A 26,256-nucleotide genomic window follows, 5' to 3' on the forward strand; every position below is an offset into this window, starting at 1 on the left:
TCCAATGAGTTTATTTTTATTTATTTATTTATTTATTTATTTAGAAAACATGTAGGGGTACCTATGTTGGCCATTTAACAAACACAAACAAAAATCCATCAGTGATACCTTTATTGGCCAACCAAAATGCACAATATACTTTCGAAAGCTTGCAATAAATATATTGTGCATTTCGGTTGCCAATAAAGGTATCACTGATGGATTTTTATATATTTAGAGTATTTATACCCTGCTCTTCAACCACAAAGACTCTCAGAATGGTTAACAGATTGTTAATTTGACAGTTCCCTGCCCTCAGGTTTACAGTCTAGGAAGACATGACACAAAAGGAGAAGGGAATGGCAGTGGGGAAGGAAATAAGCTCCTTGAGTGATTAACTCATTATTTCTAAGATCTTACCTGATTTCAGAATTAATTTAAGATTTCATCACCATGTCACTTGTTACAACTGTGGGGTATTACTTTTAAGTTAGTGTCTTCACTGGTTTGAAGTTATAGTATATTTTCTCTTTTATAATTGTTCATAAGCAAACTCATAGTACTTTTACCTGAAGGCACACAACAACAACAACATGTATATGTATCTTTCCTGCTAACATACCTGCTCTATATGATGATGTTTAGAAGATGTGATCACATCTGCTACCACTGTATGTTATTTTGGGTCACATGAGGCTTTGTTTAATTGTATCTTTTTAGTAGTCACCCAGTAGTAGGTCAGACCTTATGTTTTGTGGCACAGCAAAAGTAATAATGCCATGGCCATCTGCACTTTCCTGTCTCCTGGTAAGGAAGTCTGTCATCTATGAAGATGGCACAGTACAGATTTTAAATAAAATGAATTGATCCATGGTAAAAAAAAAATCGTCCAAGGCATATGCTCCTAAAATACCTCTTAATATATGCCAAGGGTGAGAGGTGAGTAGTTTCCATGGTCTTGGAGCTTTGTTGGAGACAGATATGCAGATGGACATTCCCTTTATTAGTTCAGATTGTCATAGAGCCAGTGTGGCGTTGTGGTTTGAATGTTGGATTATGACTCTGGAAACCAGGGTTCAATTCCCAGTTCGGCCAGGTAACCCACTGCCCCAAGAGCCTTGTGTAGGCCCATTTCCTTTGCCCCAGGAAAGAAAGATCTTAAAATGGAGGTAAACAATGTCATTTGAAGAAGATGCCAGCCACAGCTGCTGGCGAAACATCAGGAATAAACTCTTCTAGAACACAGCCTCATAGCCTGACCCCCCCCCCCCAAAAAAAAAATGTCATTTGAGTGGCCCATTGCACTTGGATGATATGCATCTGCACTTGGTAAAATTATGGAGGACCTAGAGATTCCTAGAGAAAGCGTATTAATCAAATCTGCAAATAAAACTGCAAAGGTCGGAGGGCTGAGTAAACAATCATCAGTCTCAAATATCACAACAATCCTTCTGAAGACAACTGTGATGAGAAACTTGATGGGGAAGGATGGAATCCTTTGGTATCTTGTGGTTCACAATCCACCATTATATCCTGCCAAATGCGTTTCAGCCAATACTCTTCCTCAGTGGCTGAAGGGTATGTGTAAATTCCCACAAACGAATCTTACAAGATGCAGAGTAGTCACCAATTTCTCAACTCCTTTTCCACAGTCTGTGGAAGCGAGCCACAAGATCCCAATGGACTCCAACCTTCACCATCAAGTTTCTCATCAAAGGCAGTTGTCTTTGGAGGGATTGCTGTGATATTTGAGACTGAGGACTGCCTTTCCAGAGACCTCAGGATCTGAGGTCTACTTTTTATTGTATAGTCTTTGGACAGTACAGTACAACTTCAGCATTATTTGGTTGATTTGAGACCTTAATCCCTCCCCCTAAATGACCCGATCATGACTGGGAACAAGATCCCATTTGTCAGCACCATGGAAGAACCGGGTTTTCTGAAAAGAAATGGGGAAAAAACCCCATATCGGAAAATCTGCACTGAGAGGGATTTGCCCCAGTTCCGGTGTACAAAATCCAGATCTGGGTGTGCAAAAACTGGCACCAGTGAGAACTACCCACTTATAATCCGGTTTGAAATTCGGTCTATAGAGTAGTGTGAACGACCCCTTAGGGACCTGGGTATGTTTAGCCTGCAGAAGGGACAGTTGAAAGGTGATATGATAGTCCTGTTTAGGTCTTTGAAGAGATGTCATGTTCAGAGTAGGGCCCTGAACACTGGAGTCAAGCTACAGGTAAAGAGATTCCAGTTCAACATTAGGAGGAACTTCCTGACAGTAAGGGCTGTTTGGCAGTGGAAGAGGCTACTTCGGAGAGTGTTGGAGTCTCCTCCTTCGCAGGTCTTTAAACAGAGGCTAGATGGGCATTTGTCAGAGGGGATTTGATTGAGTTCCTGCATGGCAAAATTGGGTTGGACTGGATGGCGTGTGGTCTCTTCTAAATCTATGATTCTATAAAAACACTGAGATATTTCATTTGGTGAAAGTTCAAATAAAGAATATGTGGTTGGTTGCCAGCACTTGCTGAACACCCCAGAAGTGTGTGTGTGTGTGTGTGTGTGTGTGTGTGTGTGTGCGTATTTCTGTATTTACATAGAATCACTTGATTTTCTAGCCGGATGTTTTCCCTGTAAAGGCCTTTTCAGTCAACTCCTCTAGTGCATACTCATTGTGTTATTGGGCACTTTCATTTCATTTCCAGGACGTGGCACCCCTAAGGCAAATGGGTTTCCAAGGCTGAGATGAGGATTCGAATCTTGCTTTCATGGAGTCCTAGTCCAACACTAAAACCACTATACCATCACTATACACATCAGTTTTATTTTAGGGTTGTTCTTTTGTAAGATATGAGTTCTAGTTTACCCCATTGGCAGGTTATATGCTGTTTTGGATGGTGCCTGTAAAGCACAAATTTATGGCACTATATAAATTAACATTAATTTAAAGAAACAATAAATATAAGGGTGAAAACCAGGGACTCCCAATGGCTTTCTAGGGCAGTGGGCCCCAAACTGTGCTGTTTAAGGGATTTTGGACTTCAGCTCCCAGAATCCCAGACTATTGGCCAACATGGCTGAGGCTTCTGGGAGTTGAAGTCCAAAAGGTCTTAAAGGACACAGTTTGGGGACCACTGTTCTAGGGCTTTTTTTTTGGACTCCAGCTCCCAGAATCCTAGGCCATTGGCCATGATAGCTGAGGCTTCTGGGGGCTGAAGTCCAAAAGAAAAAAATTGTGAGGTCTCTGGAGGGAGAGGCTGCTGCTTGGTTTCCTAAGGGTTAAAACGAACGAGATGGAAGTCCTAGAGAGGAAAGAGGCGTTTCTGTCCTTTACTGCTATAGATACGGGCAAGGTTTTATAAAAAAAGGTTAAGACCAACGAGATGGGATTCCTAGAGAGGACAGATGGGGTTTACTTCCGGCGAGGAGGTCCCGCCCCTTCCGCCTATAGAGTTGGGTGAGTCTTCCTAGAGAGGGTTGTTTAATTCTGAGTCTCCAGGGTGGCCCCCCTTTTGGGAAGGAGAAAGGCTGGGGAAGCCTACCCAGAGCATCTTTAAATGTTGAATTTTAAATTATGAATGTTAAGTTGTGTTAATATATGTGTGTCTTGGTTGTTTCCATATGGGCATGTCTGATATTTCCTTTTAAATTGTAAAAGGGTAAGGAGAATTATGCAGTGATAAGATTAGGATTCTATAGGGAAAAGGAAGAGCCGAAGGGAGTCTTAGGAACTGAGGAACAGAAAGCATTCTGCATGAAGATTATGGTCTGTGAAGGGATCCTGAGTCTTGGTGTTTCTCTTCTATACAGATCAAGAATCAGCTGCCAGTTCAAAATGGCAAAATGCCATCCTGCCACCAAAGAGTCATAGGAGCTCATTGACAAAGTATCTCAATTTCTTTCTAGGCGCTTGCCCTTCAGACAAAAGCTGATGGAAGAGGGAGGCGTTTCTTCAGCAGCCTAGGAGCACAGAGCTGAGATGGAAAAGCACAAATCAGCTGGGACTGAGTTAGACAAAACCTGATGTGCAGTTGGGGCTGGAAGGAGTGGAGCATTCTGGGTAAGAACTATGGGCAAGAGCCCAGCAGGAGATTTTCTCAGTTCAGATGTCCAGCAACAGCTTTTCAGGCAGTCCTGCTACGAGGAGACTCTGGGTCCTCGGGAGGCTTGCAGCCAACTCCACACTCTGTGCTGTCTGTGGCTGAAGCCAGAGCAACACACCAAGGCTGAGATGCTGGACCTGGTGCTCCTGGAGCAGTTCCTGGCCGTCCTTCCCCCAGAGGTGGCCAGCTGGGTCAAGGAATGTGGGGCAGAGACCAGTTCCCAGGCGGTGGCCCTGGCCAAAGGCTTCCTCCTGAGCCAGGCAGAGGAGCAGAAGCAGCAGGAAAAGCAGCAGGTGAGAGAGATTCATCTTGGTAGTTTCAAGGCGCCAGGAATGATTATTTTGAATATTGTAAAATTCCTGAAGACTTTTCAATATTTGCTAGAGGTCAACAAAATATGGATGGCTCACCCAGACTTTCTCCTCTCCCATTATTTGCATAGAATTGTACAGGCCTGCAAGAGCTATCTACTTAAATTCCTACTGTAGAGCTTTTTAGCCTCCTGATTGCTCTGTTGTCTCATGTTAAGCTTGTGCCCTGTAAAGATGCCCAGATCCTTTTCGCGTCTACTGTTGCTAAGCCAGATCCCATCTGAACTTGGAAACAAATGAGGGTCAGTCTTGGTTGATACTTCAATGGAAGACCACCAATAAATACCAGGTGCTGGAGACTCTTTTTCAGAGGAAGGAACTAGAAAACCACCTCTGAGTATTTCTTTTCTAAGAAAACCCTATGAAATACTTGGAGTTGCCATAAGTTAACTGGTGACTTGAACATGTAAATACACAAATAGAGTTTCAACCAGAGAGCTGTCCTGTGGCCTCTCCAAACTACATATCTCAGGTTTCCATAGGATGCAGCCAAGGCAATTAAAGTGGAATCATAGCTAGGGTTGCCATAAGTCAGGAATTTCCAAGAGAAGATAAACCTCACTTGTCATCAAGCAATTCACACAGGGGAGAAACCATTTAAGTGCTTGGAGTGTGGGAAAGCTTTTAGGCAGAAGATCGGGCTTGTCATCAAGGGACTCATACAGGGGAGAAACTGTTTAAATGCTTGGAGTGTGGAAAAGGTTTCATTTGGAAGACAAGCCTCACTTACCATCATCAAGCAGCTCACACCAGGGAGAAACCATTTAAATGCTTGGAGTGTGGAAAGAGCTTCATTCAGAAGATACATTTCACCTATCATTCAGGAATTCATGCTAGGGAGAAACCCTTTAAACGCTTGGAGTGTGGCAAAAGTTTTAATCAGAGGAGGAGTTTCACTCGTCATCAATCAATTCATTCAGGAGAGAAGCCATTTAAATGCTTGGAGTGTGGAAAGGGTTTCTGTCAGAAGGCAAACCTCACTTGCCATCAGTTAACTCACACAGGGGAGAAACCATTTAAATGCTTGGAGTGTGGGAAAGATTTTAGAAAGAAGATACACCTCACATATCATCTAGGAACTCATGGAAAGGAAAAACCGTTTAGATGTTCAGAGTGTGGGAAGAGCTTCTGTCGAAAGACAGAACTAGTTGGTCATCAAGCAGCTCACACAGGGGAGAAACCATTCAAATGCTTGGAGTGTGGAAAGAGCTTCATTTGGAAGAATAGTCTCAGTTATCATCAAACAACTCACAAGAAGGAGAAACCATTTAAATGTCTTGAGTGTGAAAAGAGTTTTCATCACAAAACTCAGCTCACTACACATGTTGCCGTTCACACAAAAAGTAAATCATTTAAATGCTTGGAATGTGGAAAGTGTTTCACTTGGAAGAAAAGCTTCATTCATCATCAAGTAATTCACACTGGGGAGAAGCCTTTTAAATGCTTGCAGTGTGAAAAATGTTTCAGTCTTAAGAAATACCTTGCTCGTCATCAGACAACTCATGCGCGTGAAAAAGCATTTAAGTGCTTGGAGTGTGGGAAATGTTTCAGTGAACAGAAAAGCTTTACTTCTCATCAAACAATTCACACGGGAGATAAACCATTCAAATGTCTGGAGTGTGGAAAAAGTTTCAGCCGGAAGGCAAACCTCAGTTCTCATCAAGTAATTCACACTGGAGAATACCCATTTAAATTCCTGGAGTGTGGAACGTTTCTGGCAAAAGAAAAGCTCCATTTCTCATCAAACAATTCACACTAGAGATAAACCGTTTAAATGCTTGGAGTGTGGAAAGAGCTTCAGTCGAAAGGAAAGTTTCTCTTTGCATGAAACAATTCACACTGAAAATAATCAATTTAAATGCCTAGAGTGTGGGAAAAGCTTTAGTCGGAAATTACACCTCAGTCGTCCTCAGGCAACTCACGCTGGTGAAAAGCCATTTAAGTGCATGGAGTGTGGAAAGAGCTTCTGTCAAAAGATACAACTGACTGGTCATCAAGCAAATCACACAGGGGAAAAGCCATTTAAATGCTTAGAGTGTGGAAAGAGCTTCTGTCAAAAGATACGTCTCACTCGTCATCAGGCAGCTCACACAGGGGAGAAACCCTTTAAATGACTTCAGTGTGTAAAGAGTTTCCGTCTAAAGATATTCTCACTTTTCATAAATCAGCCCATATGGGAGAAACCATTTAGCTGTGTGGAGTGTGGAAAGAGCTTCTGTCAGGAGATAACTCTCACTCATCATCAGGCAACTCACACACAGACAGAAAACTATTCAGATGGTTGGAGTGGGAGACATGTTTCAGTTGGAAGGAAAGTCTCACTCTTTAACAAGTAACTCACACAAGGGGAGTTTCAATTGTTTGCAAAGTGGACAAAGCTTCCACGTTAATAAATACCTCCTTCTTCATCAAGCAACGCACACAGGGGAGAAACCATTTAAATGCTTGTTGTGTGAAAAGAGCTATTGAAGTTACCCCTCACTTACCATCTAGGAACACATCCAAGGGAAAAATCATTGGAATTATTCATGTGAAAATAACTTCTATGAGGAGAGTCATTTCACTTTTCATCAAGTGACTTAGGCAAGGGAACAGTTATTTATTTAATTCCTCAACACTAAGGAAGAGATGCAGAAAGACAACCTCCCTTGTTTTACATCAGAGTGCCTGGATCTCTGTCAAAGAGAAATCTAAGACAGAGTTCAGAATAAGAGTCATTTTGATTTTATTGGAATTACGAACCTCCCTCTCTTAAAATGGACATGTTTCCTTTGATAAAATATCTAATAAAGCCTAACTGAAAATACTTCATGCTGAGAGCAAAAGGCTCTTTCATGTTTTTCCTATCAGTTGATGTGTAGTGATTATTGAGATATATTTGTTGTCATGCTGACAATATATAAATAGTAGAGCATATATCCGAGAGCTCTTTAAAATTATACATTCAGGGTTAAAGAATACATTTTTTGTTGTTTCCTTGAAATATATCAGTGAGAATTTGATCTAGTTTAGGCTGCACTGTATCTGTTCAATATTCGGAGCATTTTTTGTATGTTATAAGGTTAATGGAATGTTTTTGCAGTGATTCTGTGTGCTTAGGTTTAGGAGAAGGAAGTGAATTATTAACAATTACCAGAGCTGACTGTGGGAGCCATTAATCCTCATGTTAAACTCCCAACAGAATATGCAGACCAGTAGTGCAGACCAGCTGGTGTTGGTTCCTGAGTTTGAAATGTTCTGGTTGAAAATTAACTTGATAATGTTAATCCTTCAGAATGGGGGAGTTAGGTTATTCCCACTTACACTGGGTACAGTGTACCTTGGTATCCGCTGGGAATTGGTACCAGGACATCCCCTGTGGATACCAAAATCCATGGCTGCTCAAGTCCCATTAAATACAATGGCAAAGTAAAATGGTCTCCCTTATTTAAATTGCCAAAATCAAGATTTGCATTTTGGAATTTTTATTTTCAAACAATGGATAAGGAATTCATAGGAACAGATGATGAACTGTGCTCTTTTTGTTCTTTAAAGGTGTCTTCCTCAACCTCATTTTTTTTACTCTAGATGGTCTAGAAAACAAATAATGCAATTTTCCGAGGGGATATTGGGACTTCAACATGTCTGAAAACATTACAGTCTGTTCAAACTGGTTTTTGTGAACTATTTGTATCTGTCCCCTGTTTTGTCCTCCCTGTCATGCTCTCCAGCATGAGTTCCATTTACTCATACTTCAGATATCTTCTTTGTTCAAAGTTAGTATGTAGTACCGAATTTTAAAAGGCTATTGAGGAATGATCCACTGATTTCAGTTGGATAACATACAGATCCCCATAAGTATTTTAATTTTATATCTTTGCTTTATGACTATGGGGAATCAGAGTGAAAAGAGAGATGGGAATTAAGAGTAATGGAAATGTGGTGATGCATGAGTATGCAAAACTTCCAGTATGCTTACCCAAATGCCTAGCAGTGGATAAGCAATGGTACATAAGCAAAGCATTGTAAAGCGGTTCTGTGGAATTTACTTTTGTTTAGGCATGAGGAGGGCTGTATCCCATCAAATTCCTCAAAGCCACTTATTGGATCGGAGTGACACTCAACGTCCCTCATTGAATCCGGGAGTGGACAGAAACAAGAGGGAAAGGTGGCCAAGGCCCGTTACAGACAGGCAGGAAAGTACGCGCACAGCGCGTACTACGGTTAAGGCAGGGCGGTGCTTCCGCACTGCCCTAACCCTAGTGCGCGCTGTGCGCGCACAAAATGGCAGCAGCCATTCCGCACGGCCGCCGCCACCAATACGTCACAACCGCGCCGCCTCCAAACGAGGCGGTGCGGTTGTGACGTATTGGGGTCGCGGAAAGGGTGCCCGTTTTGGAGCTCCTTCCTGGTTTGCACCGCTGGGTGCAGCCTTCACACGGCTGTGCCCAGCGGACCAAAGGAGAAAGGGGCCAAGCGGCCCCTTTCTTCTCCTCCCTGCTGCCGCGGGGTGTCCTTGGGGCTTGAAGCCCCAAGGACACCCCTTTCCAGGCTGCGGGGAAGTGGCCTTTTGCCGCTTCCCCGCAGCCCGGAAAGCGGTGGATCGGGGTCTCAGCAGCTGCCGGTCTAACCACTGAGGCCCCAATACACCGGGGAAAGGGGCGGGTGCAGACCGCCCCAAATGGGTGGTCTGTAACCCGCCTCAGTTCCCATTGTTTACAATGTCTTAATAAAATGATGTCTCTCATCTAAATGGGCTTGAAGCCCCAAGGACACCCCTTTCCAGGCTGCGGGGAAGTGGCCTTTTGCCGCTTCCCCGCAGCCCGGAAAGCGGTGGATCGGGGTCTCAGCAGCTGCCGGTCTAACCACTGAGGCCCCAATACACCGGGGAAAGGGGCGGGTGCAGACCGCCCCAAATGGGTGGTCTGTAACCCGCCTCAGTTCCCATTGTTTACAATGTCTTAATAAAATGATGTCTCTCATCTAAATGGCAAAATCGAGGTTTGGTCTTCAGATTTTTTTTAAAAAATCAAACTATGAATGGTTGAATCTACAGATACAGAGGGGCTGACTGTACTTACAATGTCCAGAAAGCCAAACAGGCTAATGGGAGTGTTGAAGAAAGACACCAAACTTTCTGACCTAAAGGATGCAACATTCTCCATGGTTTCTTGAGGGCCATACAAAGGAATCACTGTTCAACCTCATTATGTTGCAGACCAGGCCTCTGTAACCTAATTTGTGGGAGGGTCCTGTAGGGGCACCCACAAATTGTATCCAATGAGGAAATTAGATTTAGCTTAATAGGAACAGCAAGAAGGCTGCAGGGACCTTGCCTATGTCTAACGGTTCCAAACCCAGAGAACTCTAGAGGCAGTTTCCAAATTAGTACAGTTTTATTTAAAAGAAAAATCAATGCAGACACAAGCACACTCTCTCCCCCACCTAAGAACGAACATAGGAAAGGCAATAGCAAGCTGCATGGTTGCAAATAGGCAAAACTATATTGATCCTTAAGTGTAGCTCTGATTATGGAGAAACCAGGATGAAGATGGCTCATTAGCTGCTGAGGCATGTGGGGTGGCTGGAGCCCTGGTGGCACAATGGTTAAAGGCCTGTACTGCAGCCACTCACTCAAAACCAGAAGGTTGCGAGTTCAAGACCAGAAAAAAGGCTCAAGCTTGACTCAGGCTTGCATCCTTCAGAGGTGGCTAAAATGAGTACCCAGACTGTTGGGGGCAAATTAGCTTACAGTTGTAAACCGCTTAGACACTGCTTAGGCAGTATGAAGCGGTATATAAATGAAGCTTGTTTGTTTTGTTTTGTTTGTTACTGTGTTGCCGAGTTGAATCATAGAATCATAGAGTTGGAAGAGACCGCAAGGGCCATCCAGTCCAACCCCCTGCCATGCAGGAAATCCAGATCAAAGCATCCCCGACAGATGGCCATCCAGCCTCTGTTTGAAGACCTCCAAGGAGGGAGACTCAATTGGACAGGAATTCAGCTTCAAAGTAGACTAAATTGCTGGTGCCTGGGCACCCATATTTATACTCAGAAATGACTCCTAAGGGCAGGGTTTTAAGAATCAATGGGCTTAACCTGTTTGCCCAGGAGAGAAGAAAAGGTGCAATCTGTGGTAATGACCAGACAGTTGGCACGATTGTCCCTAGATAAAGGGTGTGTGTCCCAATTCTGGAAGGCAACTTCCATTGTCTGGACTATGCAAACAAGCTGTAGGTTTGGTTTTTCTCTATCACTCTTCTGTGATGGGATTATTGTTCCAGCTAAGTGCTTTCAACTTCCCTCACTGGATGGTCAAATGTGGTGTGGCTACTGTTGAGCTGGAGGGCCCCCTCTGTACTGCTTACCTAAAATGACCCTTTTGATAATAATTTAATGTTAGGGCCATAGAGGAGTGATGGAGGGCTGGTTCTTGGGCCAGAGCATCCCTGCAGAGGTGCGAGGTGTGTGTGTATGGACCGCACCGGGTGACACCCTAAAAGGGGGGGGGGTGACACCACTGCTCCTCACCTACATTTTGGTAGAAACATTCTGTGGCATTCATCCATTCGGATTTGGATACTCCGTGGGCAGAGGTTACTAAAATCTCTCCCTTGTCATGGACAGATCATTTTCTGGTCGAGACAGGTATCAAGGCTTCTACCCGGATTCCTCCCGGGGGTGGCGGACCTATTCGGATGGTCCACCCTCGCAGGCTGATGGAACCTAACAGGTTCCAAGAAGCCTTAGAGGGGTTTATGGTTGGAACTGACGGTGACGCTGTTGAAGCCCTGGCTAACATCTGGGATACTCACCTCTCTGGGGCTATACACAGCATCGCTCCCAAGCGTCCTTTCAGGCCTGCTCCCAAAAAACAACCTTGGTATACGGAAGATCTCAGGTTGTGGAAGCGGGCTCTGCAACGACTAGAGCGCCGCTGGCGGAAACACCAGCGCTTATCCGACAAGACGCTCCTAGAGTCTCAATTGAAGGCCTATGGAGTGGCGATAGGTGCAGCGAAGCATTCTTTCTTCTCTGCACGTATCGCATCTGCAGAGTCCCGTCCAGCAGAGCTGTTCAGGGTAGTGAGGGAGCTTACTCAGCTACCCCCTGCCCTGAACCCTATTTTGGAACCAACAAAAGCCTGCTGTGACGAATTTAACAACTTCTTTGCGGATATAATCTCTCGGATAAGGGCTGATCTTGATGCCAGCATTAGTTCAGAATCTAGAGTAGAGGTGTCCAGAGCTTCCATGGACTCGGTTAAACTGGATCACTTTGAGTCTGTTTGTACCGAGGATGTGGACAGGATTCTGTGAAGTGTCAGGAAGACGACTTGCTCTCTCGATCCCTGTCCTTCATGGCTGACAGCTCAAGGGGGAACGGTTGTGACTAACATGTTACACTGTATTATTAATACGTCTTTCAGGGATGGGCAATTTCCATCTACATTGAAGACGGCCATAGTAAAACCTTTATTAAAAAAGCCCTCCCTTGACCCCCTAATTCGGAATAATTATCGGCCTGTCTCGCTGCTGCCATTTTTAGGGAAGGTGATCGAGAGGGCAGTCGCCTTTCAGCTTCAGGGAGTCCTGGATGAAACTGATTATCTGGACCCATTTCAAACCGGGTTCCGGGCGGGCTATGGAGTTGAGACTGCCATGGTCGCCTTAGTTGATGATCTCCGTCTGGGCATGGACAGGGGAAGCGTGTCCCTGTTAGTGCTTTTGGACATCTCAGCGGCCTTTGATACCATCGACCATGGTATCCTTCTGGATCGCCTGAGGGAGTTAGGTATCGGGGGCTCTGCTTTGCAGTGGTTCCGTTCCAACCTCTCGGGTAGATTCCAGATGGTGGAGCTGGGGGACTGTCGTTCCGATAAGAGGGCCCTTACATCTGGGGTCCCTCAAGGAGCAATCCCCCATGCTGTTTAACATTTACATGAAGCCGCTGGGAGAGATCATCCGGAGACATGGGATGCGGTGTTATCAGTACGCTGATGACACCCAAATAATCTTCTCTATGTCTCCGACTGATGCAGTAACTAGGGATGGCATCTCTCCTCTTAATGCCTGCTTGAAGTCGGTAATGGGCTGGATGAGGGAAAACAGACTCAGCCTGAATCCAGAGAAAACGGAAGTACTGGTGATAGGCTCCCCTGGCCCAGGTAAGGAAATTTTTCCACCTGTCCTGAATGGGGTCACGCTCCCTATGAAAGACTCGGTTCGCAGTTTTGGGGTGCTCCTTGACTCGTCGCTTCATCTTACATCCCAGGTGGATGCGACGGTTAGGAGCACCTGTTATCAGCTTCGGCTGATACGCCAACTGCGACCCTTCTTGGACCAGGGGGACCTTGAAACCGTTGTACACGCTCTGGTAACCTCTCGATTAGATTTCTGTAATGCGCTTTACATAGGGCAACCCTTGTACCAAACTCGGAAGCTACAACTAGTGCAGAATATGGCAGCTAGGTTGATCACTGGATGTTCCAGGGTCAGCCATATAACACCGGTTTTGAAAGACCTCCATTGGCTGCCTATTCGCTTCCGGGCCGAATACAAGGTGTTGGTTATTACCTATAAAGCCCTAAATGGCTTGGGCCCAGGGTACTTGGAGGACCGCCTCTCCCCATATAATCCGCCCCGCACTCTTAGGTCGGGAGAGAAACATCTCCTAACAGTTCTAGATGTTCGTTATGCTGCTGCGAGGAGGGCATATTCTGTTTCAGCTCCTCAACTCTGGAACTCTCTCCCCAATGAGCTCCGCATGTCCAGTTCCCTTGATGTATTCAAGAAAAACTTGGAGACTTATCTATTCCGCCAGGCTTTCCCCCCATGAACCTTGTTGTCATTCTTCTCCCCTGAAATTGTGATGTATTCCACCTTTTAGCCTTTTGTATAAATGTTGATGTTACGTTTTACTGTGATTGTTGTTGTACATTGTTGTTTTTAACTGGTTTTATTATTGTTGTGAACCGCTATGATCTATGGAATAGCGGTATATAAATAAATTTTATTATTATTTATTATTATTATCATCCTATTCCCTTTAAAATGCTTTAAGAGGCGGTGGGAGTGGGGCAGAAGCTCTGGAAGGAGAAAGGAGTGGTCCCAGAATTTTTTTTAAATTAAAATTTCAAAATTCAAAACTGTAATGTTTTTTTAATTGAGTTGTGCATATGATATTGTAATTTGAAGCAATAATTTTAATTTTGCTTGTTGTTTATAATAATAATATTTATTTATAGCCCAGCCAGTCACAAGGAATCAGGGCGGGTTACAACAGTAAAGAAGATACAAAGCAAATAATAACTCTCGGCCTCAGAGGGAGCGATCAGGCAGACCCAGCAACATCAGGGACTGCCTGAAGGAAGAGGCCTCTCCCTCCTTAACTGTCATCTTGGCCTCAGAGGAAGTGATCAGGCAGACCCAGCAACATCAGGGACTGCCTGAAGGAAGAGGCCTCTCCCTCCTTAACTGTCATCTTGGCCTCAGAGGAAGCGATCAGGCAGACCCAGCAACATCAGGGACTGCCTGAAGGACGAGACTTCTCCCTCCTTTAACTGTCACCTTATATTTTGTATTGTATTGCAATTTTTACTGTATACCGCTATGATCATTGCAGAATAGTGGTCTATAAATAAAATGTATTATTATTATTATTATTATTATTATTATTATTATGTCAGAACTATTAGCATTACATTCAGTGGTATATGGGAATTATGATTTATGCGTAGAATAATAAAATCATAGAGTTGGAAGAGATCCCAAGGGCCATCCAGTCCAACCACATTCTGCCATGAAGGAACTCACAATCAAAGCGTCCCCAACAGATGGCCATCCAGCCTCTGTTTAAAGACCTCCAAGGAGGGAGACTCCACTACACTCCAAGGAAGGAGTGCATTCCACTGTCGAACAGCCCTTACGGTCAGGAAGTTCCTCCTAATGTTGAGGTGGAATCTCTTTTCCTGTAGTTTGCATCCATTGCTCCAGGTCCTTTTCTCTGGAGCAGCAGAAAACAAGCTTGCTCCCTCCTCAGTGTGACACCCCTTCAAATACTTAGAGCAACATTAGTAGAAAAGAGCATTACTAAGGATTCTACCTGGTGTGAAATGGGAGGAAGTCAGTGGACACCAACCCTAGAGACGCCACTGTCTTGGGCTACACCTCCTTTTCTCCCTTCAGTTGCTCCCCAATCCCAGCTCCTCAGTTGTATCCTAGCTGGACTACTGTTGAGTTTCCAGAGATTTCTCTATCTTTCTCCTTACTCAGACAGACAGCCCTGAAAACAGCAGATTGGCCTGCTTGGCAACAGCCTCATGCCATTTCTTTCCTCCAACTGTATTCCTTTGGCATTCATGTCTGAATCTTTCCAAGTGTTTTCTGAGAACTGTTAATGGGGAACATAATACACTTGTCCCGCCTCCACATTTGCTGTGATTAGGGGCACAGGATCCCCATGAAAGTGGAAAAACTGCAAATAGTACTTTTTTAACCTGAGAGAACCCCTCTCTAGGAATCTCTAGGTCCTCCAGGGCAACTCTGTGGTCAACATCTGCCAGACATTGACCATAGAATTGTGCTGGAGGAGCTACAAAGGCCTAGTGGAGTGTTCTTTCTAGGAATCTCTAGGCCCTTCAGTGCGCCTTTTAGTTAAAGTTGACCATAGAGTTGCTCTGGAGGACCTAGATATTCCTAGAGGGAACATATTAATCAAATCCGTGAATAATCAAATCCGCAAATATCAAAGCTGTGATTGTGGAGGGAAGGATGAGTGTATTTATATTACAATGCGTAGGACAATAATTAAATATAAATATCACAGTGCTGGGGAATTGTGCTTCAACATCTCCAGTTGAGGGAAGCTGCCCCACTTTCCCAGAGGAAGAAAGAAGATTACTGCTTGGTTTTCTAATTCTAAGGGTTAAGGGGCAGTCAGTCTCAAACTAGGCTTCCAGGTGTCTGTGGACTTCAGCTCCCAGAATCCCAAATCATGGGCCAAGAGGGCTGAGGCTTCTGGGGGCTGAAGTCCTTAAAAAAGGGAAAATCTGGAGGGCCAGAGATTGGGAAACCATGGGTTAAAACAAACGAGAAGGGATTCCTAGAGGGGAAAAGGGAGGGTTTTCCAGAGAGGCGGTCCCGCCCCTTCCTGCTATAGAGTCGGGGAGTCTTCCTAGAGCGGCCTTCAGGAGAGGGCTGCCTCTTAGTCTCCAGTCTGGCTGCCCTTTTGGGAAGGAAATTCAACAGGGAGAAATATAAGGTACTGCACTGAGGGCGGAAGAACCAAAGGCACAGGTATAGGATGGGGGACACCTGGCTTAAGGAGACTTCTACGTGTGAAAGGGATCTGGGAGTCCAAGTAGACCACAAGTTGAGCATGAGTCATCAGTGTGATGCGGCAGCTAAAAAGGCCAATGCGATTTTAGGCTGCATCAAGAGAAGTAATAGTACCACTATATTCTGCTCTGGTCAGGCCCCACCTGGAATACTGTGTCCAGTTCTGGGCACCACAATTCAAAAAGGACGTTGAGAAACTGGAGCCTTGTGTCCAAAGGAGGGCAACTAAAATGGTGAAAGGTCTGGAAACCTTGCCTTATGAGGAACGACTCAGGGAGCTGGGGATGTTTAGCCTGGAGAAGAGAAGGTTAAGAGGTGATATGATAGCTCTGTTTAAATACTTGAAGGGATGTCATATTGAGGAGGGAGCAAGCTTGTTTTCTGCTGCTCCAGAGAACAGGACCCGGAACAACGGATGCAAGCTGCAGGAAAAGAGATTCCACCTCAACATTAGGAAGAACCTCCTGACAGTAAGGTCTGTTCAACAGTGGAATACACTCCCTCAGAGTGGTGGAGTCCCTCCTTGAAGGTTTTTAAGCAGAGGCTGGATGGCCATCTGTCAGGGATCCTTTGATTGGGATTTCCTGCATGGCAGAATGGGGTTGGACTGGATGGCCTTTGGGGTCTGTTCCAGCTCCATGATTCTAAACCAACCTGGTTTAAACGCACCAACTCTGCTCAACAGGTTTGCCATTTGTAAACTGCCTAGAGTCTGAAGCTTAGGGGAAAGGCAGGGTATAAATCAAGGTTTTGATCATCCTTTTTCCTTTCTAGGCCCAGTAATTTTGTCAGTCTTGGCCTTCAGACAAAAGCTGGTAGAGAAGAGGGGAGTGTTTCTTCAACCATTCTTCATGGGGTTTCCTTGGCAAGCTTCTTCAGAGGGAGTTTGCCATGCTCATCCCATGAGGCTGAGAGAAAGTGATGTGCCCAATATGTCATCGTCCTTTTTGAAGCTGTATCCAGATAAGACAGAGGTACTCATTGTAGGGAACGCTACTCTGGGTATGGAGATATGAGGACCGGTCCTGGACAGGGTCACACTTCCTCTAAAGGGAAGTGTTCACAGCTTGGAAGTACTCCTGGACCCATGTCTCCAGTTGTCAACTCAGACAGATGTGACGGCCAGGAGGCCTTGTTATCAGCTTTGGCTGATATGCCTGCTGCAACCCTTCCTGGAGTTAGAGGACCTGAAAACGGTGGCACATGCGCTAGTAACCTCACATCTTCCGCAGTGCAGTTTACTTGGGGCTCCCCTTCTGCCTAGTTCAGAAACTCCAATTAAACCAAAATATGGCAGCCAGGTAGGTCACTGGTCGATCCAGAAGTGACCACACAACACCTATTTTAAAATCTCTCCACTGGCTGCCTATTCGTTTCCAGGCACAGAACAAGGTGTTGGTTATTACCTTTTAAAGCCCTACATGTCTTGGGTCCATCCTATTTGCGGGAATGCCTTCCTCCTTACAATCTGCTCCACACGCTCAGCTCCTCTGGGAAGAAGCTATTGCAACGTACTAAGACTAGGTTGGCCAGAGGACCTTCTCATCGGCCGCTAGTAATTTATAGAACGGCCTCTTGGAAGAGATCTGTCATACCATATCAAATCTTGACAGCTTCAAAAAAGCTGTCAAGACAGATCTTTTACGACAGGCCTTTCCTGACTGACTGTACATAAGATTGAACCAAATATTATGGATTGCCCTGACTGTAACCCATGAAGCCCTGCCATGACTGTCTTAATGGTTTTAATTGATTTTAAGGATTTTAATGTTATTGTGTAAGTTTTTGTTATATATAAGTTTTTTGGATCATTTTAACGGGATAGAGGGGATTTAAAATTATGTTACTTTGTTTATAGTGATTATTATGCTGTATTATGTGTATCTGTGTAAGCCGACTCAGTCTCCTGGAAAAGGCAGGGTACAAATAATAATAATAACAATTATTATTTTGAAGGCAGCCTAGGAGCCCAGATGGAAAATCAGCTGGGCCTGAGTTATAAAAACCTTTGTGTGCCATTCGAGCTGAAAGGAGTGGAGCATTCTGGGAAAGAATTATGGAGACGAGCACAACAGGAGATCCACTCAGTTCAGATGTCCAGCAACAGCATTTCAGGCAGTCCTGCTATGAGGAGACTCTGGGTCCTCGGGAGGTTTGCAGCCAGCTCCACAATCTCTGCTGTCAGTGGCTGAAGCCGGAGCGACACACCAAGGCTGAGATGCTGGACCTGGTGATCCTGGAGCAGTTCCTTGCTGTCCTTCCCTCAGAGATGGGGAGCTGGGTGAGAGAGTGTTGCCCAGAGACCAGTTCCCAGGCGGTGGCTTTGGCAGAAGGTTTCCTCCTGAGCCAAGAAGAGGAGAAGAAGCAGGAAAATCAGGAGGTGAGAGAGATTGGTATCAGTGGCTTCAAGCAAGGAATGATGATTTTAGAGTATTGTAAAATTTCCAAAGACTTTTCCACATTTTTGGATGCCGTCAAAGTGGGGATGCCCCACCCAGACCTTGTCTTCTCCCGTTATTTACATAGAATCTTATGATTGGAAAGGTCTGTGAGGGCCATCTAGTTAAATTCCTACTGCAGCTTTTATTTACATCGACCTTTTGGGCCTCCTCATTGCCTTGCTATCTCATGTTAAGCTTGTGGTCTACAAAGTCGCCCAAATTCGTTTCACATCTCCGGTTGCCATGCCAGATCTTGTCTGATCTTATACGCTAAGCAGGGTCAGCCCTGTTTAGTACTTGAAATGGAAGACCACAAACAAAACCCAGACTCTTTTTTTACTGAAACAGAGGTCCAAAATATACTGCAGAAATAATGCAGTTTGAGACTGCTTTAACTGCCCAGACTCAATGCTAGGGAATCCTGGGAATTGTAGTTTATTATGGCCCCAGAGCTCTTTCTGACAGAGGAGGTTCAATGTCTCACAAAACTACAGTTCCCAGGATTCCCTAGCATTGAGCCAGGGCAGTTAGAGCAGTCTCGAAGCGGCTTATTTCTGCAGTGTGTTTTGGACAAGAATTTTCCTTTTTCTAATCCTTGCCACTTCTTCAGATGCTGGACTCTTTTGCACATAAGACCAGTGAGTGGGAGAAGCCACCTTTGGAGACGAACATGATAGTCCAGGATGGAGATGGGACATCTGTTACAATTGGTAAGGGCTAATGGGATCCTTTGCTTGCCTGACTACTTCTTGAGCAAATCAGAAATGTCTGGGCTTGTGGGTTGCAGTTCTGACAGCTTATGTGTTCTAACCATTGCTTTGAACCTTCCGTGTTTAAAGAGGAAAAAAAGAGGAACACCCATGTTATCATTTCGTATCCAGGCCAAAGACACTACATTCTTTCTTCTTTCTCTCCCCTCACCTTCTGCTTTCCTCCTGGGAAGAGTCAGTCAACATTCCTTGCCCACTGAACATTGCCTTAAGGAAATTTCTTGGCAGTTAATTCTGTTCCCTAACCACACACATTTCAGTCTCCTCCATCCCAGTCTGTTAATACTGAGTGACTATTTAGTTCTTCCCAGGCTTTTTCATTCATTCTCTCATATATATTCCTTTGCTGTATTGCTGGGTTCCTTCAAGTCATTTCTGATTTCTGGCAACCCTAAGGTGACCATATCATGGGGTTTTCTGGGCAAAATTTGTTCAAAGTGGGGGTGTTTGCCTTTCCCTCCCTCTCAGGCTGAAAGCATGTGACTTGCTAATGGGCACCCAGTGGTTTTCTGTCGCCATGTGGAGGTTTGAATCCTCAGTCCTAGTCCAGCACTCAAACCATTACATTACACAGGCCAAAGCTGCACCAACAGAGAAAGATTTGATTAAGAGAGAACAGGCAGTAACCCTCTCTGTGGTCTTTTCTCTTTTTTGCAGACAATGGAACACAGGCAGAAGGCACTAGTTCATCTCTTCAGGTTTCTGTACTAAGAAGAGCTTCTGCGAGACTGGATCAGGTAAGCTACAAGATTGCCTAGAAAGGAAAAGTTCACCATGTCACCTCCACATGACCCTGACCAAACTTCTCTATTTTCCATTCATTCCATCTGAGATGCCCACAGTTAATGCTCTCTCTAAAGATGGCAGTCACAAACTGCCTAGTTTTCTTATGTGAGTGATTTTCCATTCTCTGCTTACAGACAATGTGTCTTTTGTCAGGTGAGCTTTGAAGATGTGGCTGTGGATTTCGCTGCGGAGGAGTGGGCCCTACTCGATCCAGGCCAGAGGGCACTTCATCGGGAAGTAATGGAGGAGAATTTAAGGATTTTATCCTTTCTAGGTAAAGTGGCCTCTTTCTTGGCATTGGTCAAATCAGTTTACAAGTCCTAAAATCAGTTTTTATGTCATGTGCAAACATGATAAGGGCTCCATCCACCCTGGTGTCTGAGTCATTGATAAAAAATGTTGATGATTAATGGCCCTAGGATCGTAGACAAGCCTTTTCAAATAGATTAATCCTTGCAACTTTACATCAGTTTAGCTCAATCAGTCCGGGATAGATTTAAGCACAGCCTTGCTGCAGTGTGTAGTTTTTACCCAACTGCAGACAAACTTCACATTATTTGCTGAGACAGAAGATTCCTAGTAGTGCCTAACTGTTGGGGTCATTCTTGTGAAGCAATGTAAAAACTGGAGGTTTTGCCTCCTGCCCCTGCTACATCCAACAGAGAGAAATTAAACATCATGAGAAAAGAAGCCAAAATGGAAGGGATAACTTTTAATCAAAATGAAGTGAGTGTCTGAGAGAGAGAGAGATCTCAAAATCATGATCTATGTACCTGTATGTCATTATTTTTTAAATACCACCTGTACTTTAGTTTCCAAACCTTTAAAATTGTGATTGTAGGAATATTCAGCATCATTTAAGATTAGATGAAAATTGTAACGTGCCTTTAGAATTAAATCAAAAGTGTCATTTCTGCAGTGTATTCATGTTTAGAACAAGCATGGGCAATTTTTGCAGGTTTTGGGCCAAAGGAACAAGCAAAACTAGGAATTGCTAAATCTGCTTTAAAACAACTGGGTTGTATATCCTGTTTAGAAGGTGAGTTACTGCCCTGGAAGATTCCAGGAGAGCGCTTTTACCCTTCTTTTATCAGAAATAAAAAGCAGTACAGTGGAGTGCGGAGGGAGTTAGGCTAAACAAACAGCTGTATTTCCCCCCTAGTTTAGACATTATTTATTCCAATCTTTCCCTTTAGGTATAGTTTTTGGAGCAAAGACAAAACAAATGTTTCTTCAGTTAACAGTCAATATAGAAAGAATTGTATATTGAGGCTCCTATCTTGACAAAAATGCATATTGCAGTTTGTGTAGTTTTGAACTGTTTGATGGGATTTTAATCTAATAACCTTTTTAACCTTTTTTTTCACACTTGCCTCGCTGTCAAGCAACTGAGATGGGGGAGAAACCATTTAAATTCTTGGATTGTGGAAAGACTTTCATTCGGAAGGAAAATCTCACATGCCATCAAGCAACTCGCATAGGGAAGAAACCCTTTAAATGCTTGAAGTGTGGAAAATGTTTTACTCTTCAATCAATGCATTCAGGAGAGAAGCCATTAAAATGCTTGGAGTGTAGAAAAGGTTTCTGTCAGAAGGCAAACCTCACTTGCCATCAGTTACCTCACACAAGGGAGAAGCCCTTTAGATGCTTGGAGTGTGGGAAAAGCTTCAGTCAGAAGTTGCACCTTACATATCATCATGCTTCTCACGCTGGGAGAAAACTGACTGGTCATCAAGCAACTTACACAAGGAAAAAGCCATTTAAATGCTTGGAGTGTGGAAAGAGCTTCAGTCGAAAGGTACGTCTTACTCGTCATCAAGCAACACACACTGGTGAGAAGCCATTTAAGTGCATGGAGTGTGGAAAGAGCTTCTGTCAGAAGCTACAACTGACTGGTCATCAAGCAATTCACACAGGGGAAAAACCATTTAAATGCTTAGAGTGTGGAAAAAGCTTTAGTCTAAAAATGTATCTCACTCGTCATCAAGCAACTCACACAGCAGGGAAACCATTTAGCTGTGTGGAGTGTGGAAAGAGCTTCTGTCAGAAGAAATCCCTCACTCGTCATCAAGCAGTTCACACTGATGAGAAGCCATTTAAGTGCATGGAGCGTGGAAAGAGTTTCAGTCAAAAGAATAGATTCACTTCTCATCAAACAATTCACACTGAAGGTAAACCATTTAAATGCCTAGAATGTGGGAAGATGTTCAGTCGGAAATTACATCTCACACGTCATCAGGGGACTCACACTGATGAGAAGCCATTTAAGTGTGTACAGTGTGGAAAGAGCTTTGGTCAGAAGACACAGCTGGCTGGTCATCAAGCAACTCATACAGGGGAGAAGCCATTTAAATGTTTGGAGTGTGGAAAAAACTTTAGTCTAAACATGTATCTCAGTCGTCATCAAGCAACTCACACAGCAGGGAAACCATTTAACTGTGTGGAGTGTGGGAAAAGCTTCCGTCACAAGAAAAGCCTCACTCATCATCAAGCAACTCACACTGGTGAGATGCCATTTAAGTGCATGGAGTGTGGAAAGAGTTTCTATCAAAAGAATAACTTAACTTCTCATCAGACAATTCACACTAAAGATAAACCATTTAAATGCCTAGAATGTGGGAAGATGTTAAGTGGAAAATTACACCTCACTCGTCATCAAGCAACTCACACTGGTGTAAAGCCATTTAAGTGTGTAGAATGTGGAAAGAGCTTTGGTCAGAAGATACAACTAACTGGTCATCAAGCAACTCATACAGGGGAGAAGCCATTTAAATGTTTGGAGTGTGGAAAAAGCTTCAGTCTAAAGATGTATCTCAGTCGTCATCAAGCAACTCACACAGCAGGGAAACCATTTAACTGTGTGGAGTGTGGAAAGAGCTTCTGTCAGAAGAAAGCCCTCACTTGTCATGAAGCAATTCACACTGGTGAAAAACCATTTAACTGCATGGAGTGTGGAAAGAGTTTCTGTCAGAAGAAAGCCCTCACTCGTCATCAAGCAACTCACACTGGTGAGAAGCCATTTAAGTGCACAGAGTGTGGAAAGAGCTTCTGTCAGAAGATACAACTGACTGGTCATCAAGCAAATCATACAGGAGAGAAGCCATTTAAATGTTTGGAGTGTGGAAAAAGCTTCAGTCTAGAGATGTATCTCAGTCGCCATCAAGCAACTCACATAGAAGGGAAACCATTTAACTGTGTGGAGTGTGGGAAAAGCTTCCGTCACAAGAAAACCCTCACTCGTCATCAAGCAATTCACACTGATGAAAAACCATTTAAGTATGTGGAGTGTGGAAAGAGCTTCTGTCAGAAGAAAGTCCTCACTCATCACCAAGCAGCTCACACAGGGGAAAAACCATTTACAGTGGGCCCTTGGTATCCTCTGGGGTTTGGTTCCGGGACTCCCCATGGATACCAAAATCTGTGGATACACAAGTTCCAGTAAATACAATGGCACAGTAAAATGATGTTCCTTATGTAAAATGCCATAGTCAAGGTTTGCTTACTGGAATTTGTATATTTTTAAAATATTTTCAAACCTTGGATGCTTGAATCCATGGATAAATAATCCAAGGATAGGGAGGGCTCACTATAAATGAGGAAAGAGCTTCTTTCAGAAGAAAGACCTCACTGGTCATCAAACAATTCACACAGAGCGGGGGAACCATTTAAATACTTGAAGTGTGGAAAGAGTTTCAGTTGAAAGACAAACCTCACTCGTCATCAGGCAACTCATACAGCGGGTGAAATCCTTTAAATAACTCCTGAGTGGAAAGAGCTATCACTGGTCTAAAGCATCATCATCATCATCATCAAGCAACTCACACAGGAGAGAAGCCATTTAACTGCATGGAGTTTGTAAGGAGATAACCTTCACTAGTCTTCAGGCAACACACACAGAAGTGAAAAAGCATTCAGATGCTTGTAATTTGGGAATTTTGCTCCACCATTATATTTAATGGGACTTGAGCATCCACGGATTTTGTTATCGACGGGGGATTCTGAAACCAAACCCCAGCGGAAAACAAGGACACACTGTATTTTTGATCCTGGATGGTTGAATCCATGGATGAAGAATCCATGGAGGACTGACTGTACTCTTTTTGTACTTTAAAGGTGTCTTCCCCACCTGAATTTTTTCCTCTAGATGGTCTAGAAAACAAATAATGCAATTTTCCAAGAGGACATTGGGACTTCAACATGTCTGGAAACTGTCAGATTGGGGAAGGCTGTCCTGCACATTGTAACTCATACGACAGTCTCTCCTGTATCTCTACTGTTTTCTCCTCTCTACCATCGTCTCCAGCATGGATGCCATTTGGTCACCTTTCAAACATCTTGTTGATTAAAATTTGGTATGTAGTACTGAAGCTTCAAAAGCTATTGAGGAACGATCCGCTGATTTCAGTTGGATAATATACAAATCACCTGTAAGAATGTGAATTTAGCTACTTGTGTATTTTGGCTCGAAGAATGTGGAGTAAGGAGAGGTAGGAACCAAGAGAAAAGGAAATTTGGTGAAGGGATGAATTTGGAAAACTTCCAACATGCTTATCCAAATGCCTAGCAGTGGATAAGCAATGTTACATACAGGAAAGCATTGCAAAGAAGTTCTGTGCAATGTACTTTTGTTTAGACATAACAAGCGCATGGATTTTGTTGTGTACCCCACCATATTCCTCAAAGCCACTCATTGAATCGGAGTGACACTCATTGTCTCTCATTGAATCAGGGAGTGGACAGAAACAAAAATGCCGGGGGAAAAGGTGGCCAAGAAAGGATTAATTGGACCTGGGTAGAACTGAGGAAAACTATTCACTTAATTATTCAAGTGCCAAACAATAAATACACTAAAGAATTAAAGTCCACCCTCCTTATCAGTGGACTTGCTATCCACAGATTTAACCATCCATGAATGGCAAGCCCGTTTTCCTTAATGGTGGCGTGTGTATATGCCCGCATGTCATGCTGCCATTAATTTTTATTGGTCTCAAACAGGTGCGGATTTTGGTATCCGCAGTGGGGTCTGGAACAGATCCCCTGTGAATATGGAGGTCTGACTGTACAAAGGGGTTCATTGCTCTTCACTCCAAGTAATAACATACAATATTGCAAATTACAGGATAGTAGTTATGTAATATTTCTTTTAAAATATTTTCAAGCTGTGAATGGCTGAAAGTGTGGCTACAGAGGGGCTGACGGTGCTCGTAATGTCCAGTAAGCCAAGAAGGCCATTGTGGGATGGAGGAGAGAGATACCAAACTTTCTGACCTAAAGGGCACAGCATTCTGTGGAGGCCATTCTGTTCCAGCTCTACTCCATTCTGTTCCAGATTGGGCCTCTGTTAAAAATGAAATGCAGAGATATAGGGTGGGAGATACCTTGCTAGATAACAGTTCATGTAAATGGGATCTAGGAGTTGTAGTAGACCACAAGTTGAATGTGAGTCAACAGTGTGATGTGGCAACCAAGAGAGCCAACATGATTCTTCGTTGCCTCAATAGGAGTAGAGTGTCTAGATCAAGGGACGTTATAGTATCGCTGTATTCTGCTTTGGTCAGCCTCACTTGCATCCCGTTCAAAGCACTTCAATTCAAGAAGATGTTGACAAGCTGGAACATGTCCAGAGGAGGGCAACCAAAATGGAGGAAGGTCTGGAAGCCATGCCCTATGAGGAGAGGCTTAGGGAGCTGGGGATGTTTAGCCTAATGAAAGGAAGATTAACGGGGGACATGATAGTCATGCTTAGATATTTGAAGAGATGCCATATTGGAGAGGGAAGAGACTTGTTTCCCACAGCTATGGAGGCTAGGACTGCAGTTTGAATCCACTGCTCCTTGTCCTAGTCCAGGGGTAGGCAACCCTTTTGAGCCGGGGGCCGGGTAGCTGTCCCTCAGACAACTGGGGGGGCCGAAGCCAAAAAAATAAATAATTAAATATTTTTTAAAAAATTAAATAAATAAATAAACCAGGACAAATGTAGGACAAAATTTTCAAATGGAGGGCACTTTTTTAAATAAAAAATGGAGGACACGTGAAAAAAAATTGCTGATTTTTAAAAAAATGTTAAGATAAATGCATGTTTCTGAGGCTTCTATAGACAATCGCCCCCCAAAGGTCCCGGCGGCAATTGGCGGCAGGACTGGGCTGGGGCCGGTCCCAAGGCCTCGCCGGGCCGCATCCGGCCCGCGGGCCGCAGGTTGCCTACCCCTGTCCTAGTCTCTGGGGCCATGGGGAAAAAGCCTCTTCCCTCTTCGATATGGCATCCCTTCAGATATTTAAACAGGGCTATCATATCACCTCTTAACCATCTCTTCATGCTAAACATCCCCAGCTCCCTGAGTCGTTCCTCATAGGACATGGTTTCCAGACTCTTCACCATCTTAGTCGCCCTCCTTTGGACACGCTCCAGTTTCTCAATGTCCCTTTTGAACTGTAATGCCCAGAACTGGACATGGTATTCCAGGTAGGGCCTGACCAGAGCAGAACAGAGT

At 44.0% G+C, this 26,256-nt stretch overlaps 1 protein-coding gene and 1 pseudogene across 2 annotated transcripts; both read left to right on the forward strand.

Moving 5' to 3' along the window:
- The first annotated feature begins 4,045 nt into the window (after window positions 1-4,045).
- LOC149320581 (uncharacterized) lies at window positions 4,046-8,726 on the forward strand (annotated as a pseudogene).
- A 6,882-nt stretch (window positions 8,727-15,608) lies between these two features.
- LOC149320582 (uncharacterized) lies at window positions 15,609-24,972 on the forward strand. 2 transcript variants are annotated; one of them, XM_089503219.1, is made up of 7 exons: window positions 15,609-15,691; window positions 16,543-16,742; window positions 17,725-18,148; window positions 18,820-18,919; window positions 19,637-19,716; window positions 19,919-20,039; window positions 21,151-24,972. In XM_089503219.1, the coding sequence occupies exons 3-7, from the start codon at window positions 17,825-17,827 to the stop codon at window positions 23,205-23,207; spliced, it is 2,682 nt and encodes an 893-aa protein (XP_089359345.1). In that variant the 5' UTR covers window positions 15,609-15,691; window positions 16,543-16,742; window positions 17,725-17,824; the 3' UTR covers window positions 23,208-24,972. The 2 variants fall into 2 exon arrangements, with proteins under 2 accessions (XP_089359345.1, XP_089359335.1); XM_089503209.1 differs by lacking the exon at window positions 16,543-16,742 and having other exon boundaries at window positions 15,618-15,691.
- The last annotated feature ends 1,284 nt before the right edge of the window (window positions 24,973-26,256 follow it).

Source organism: Sceloporus occidentalis, unplaced genomic scaffold, assembly GCF_023333645.1.
Source record: "Sceloporus occidentalis isolate IW3139 unplaced genomic scaffold, rSceOcc1.0.p SCAF_1, whole genome shotgun sequence".
Classification (NCBI taxonomy): Eukaryota; Metazoa; Chordata; class Lepidosauria; order Squamata; family Phrynosomatidae; genus Sceloporus; species Sceloporus occidentalis.

Coding starts and splice junctions, on each gene's coding strand:
- LOC149320582 (XM_089503219.1), top strand. CDS start 17,825: ATGGAGACGAGCACAACAGGAGATCCACTCAGTTCAGATGTCCAGCAA. Junction 18,149..18,819: donor AGAAGCAGGAAAATCAGGAG/GTGAGAGAGATT, acceptor CCACTTCTTCAG/ATGCTGGACTCTTTTGCACA. Junction 19,717..19,918: donor CTTCTGCGAGACTGGATCAG/GTAAGCTACAAG, acceptor GTCTTTTGTCAG/GTGAGCTTTGAAGATGTGGC.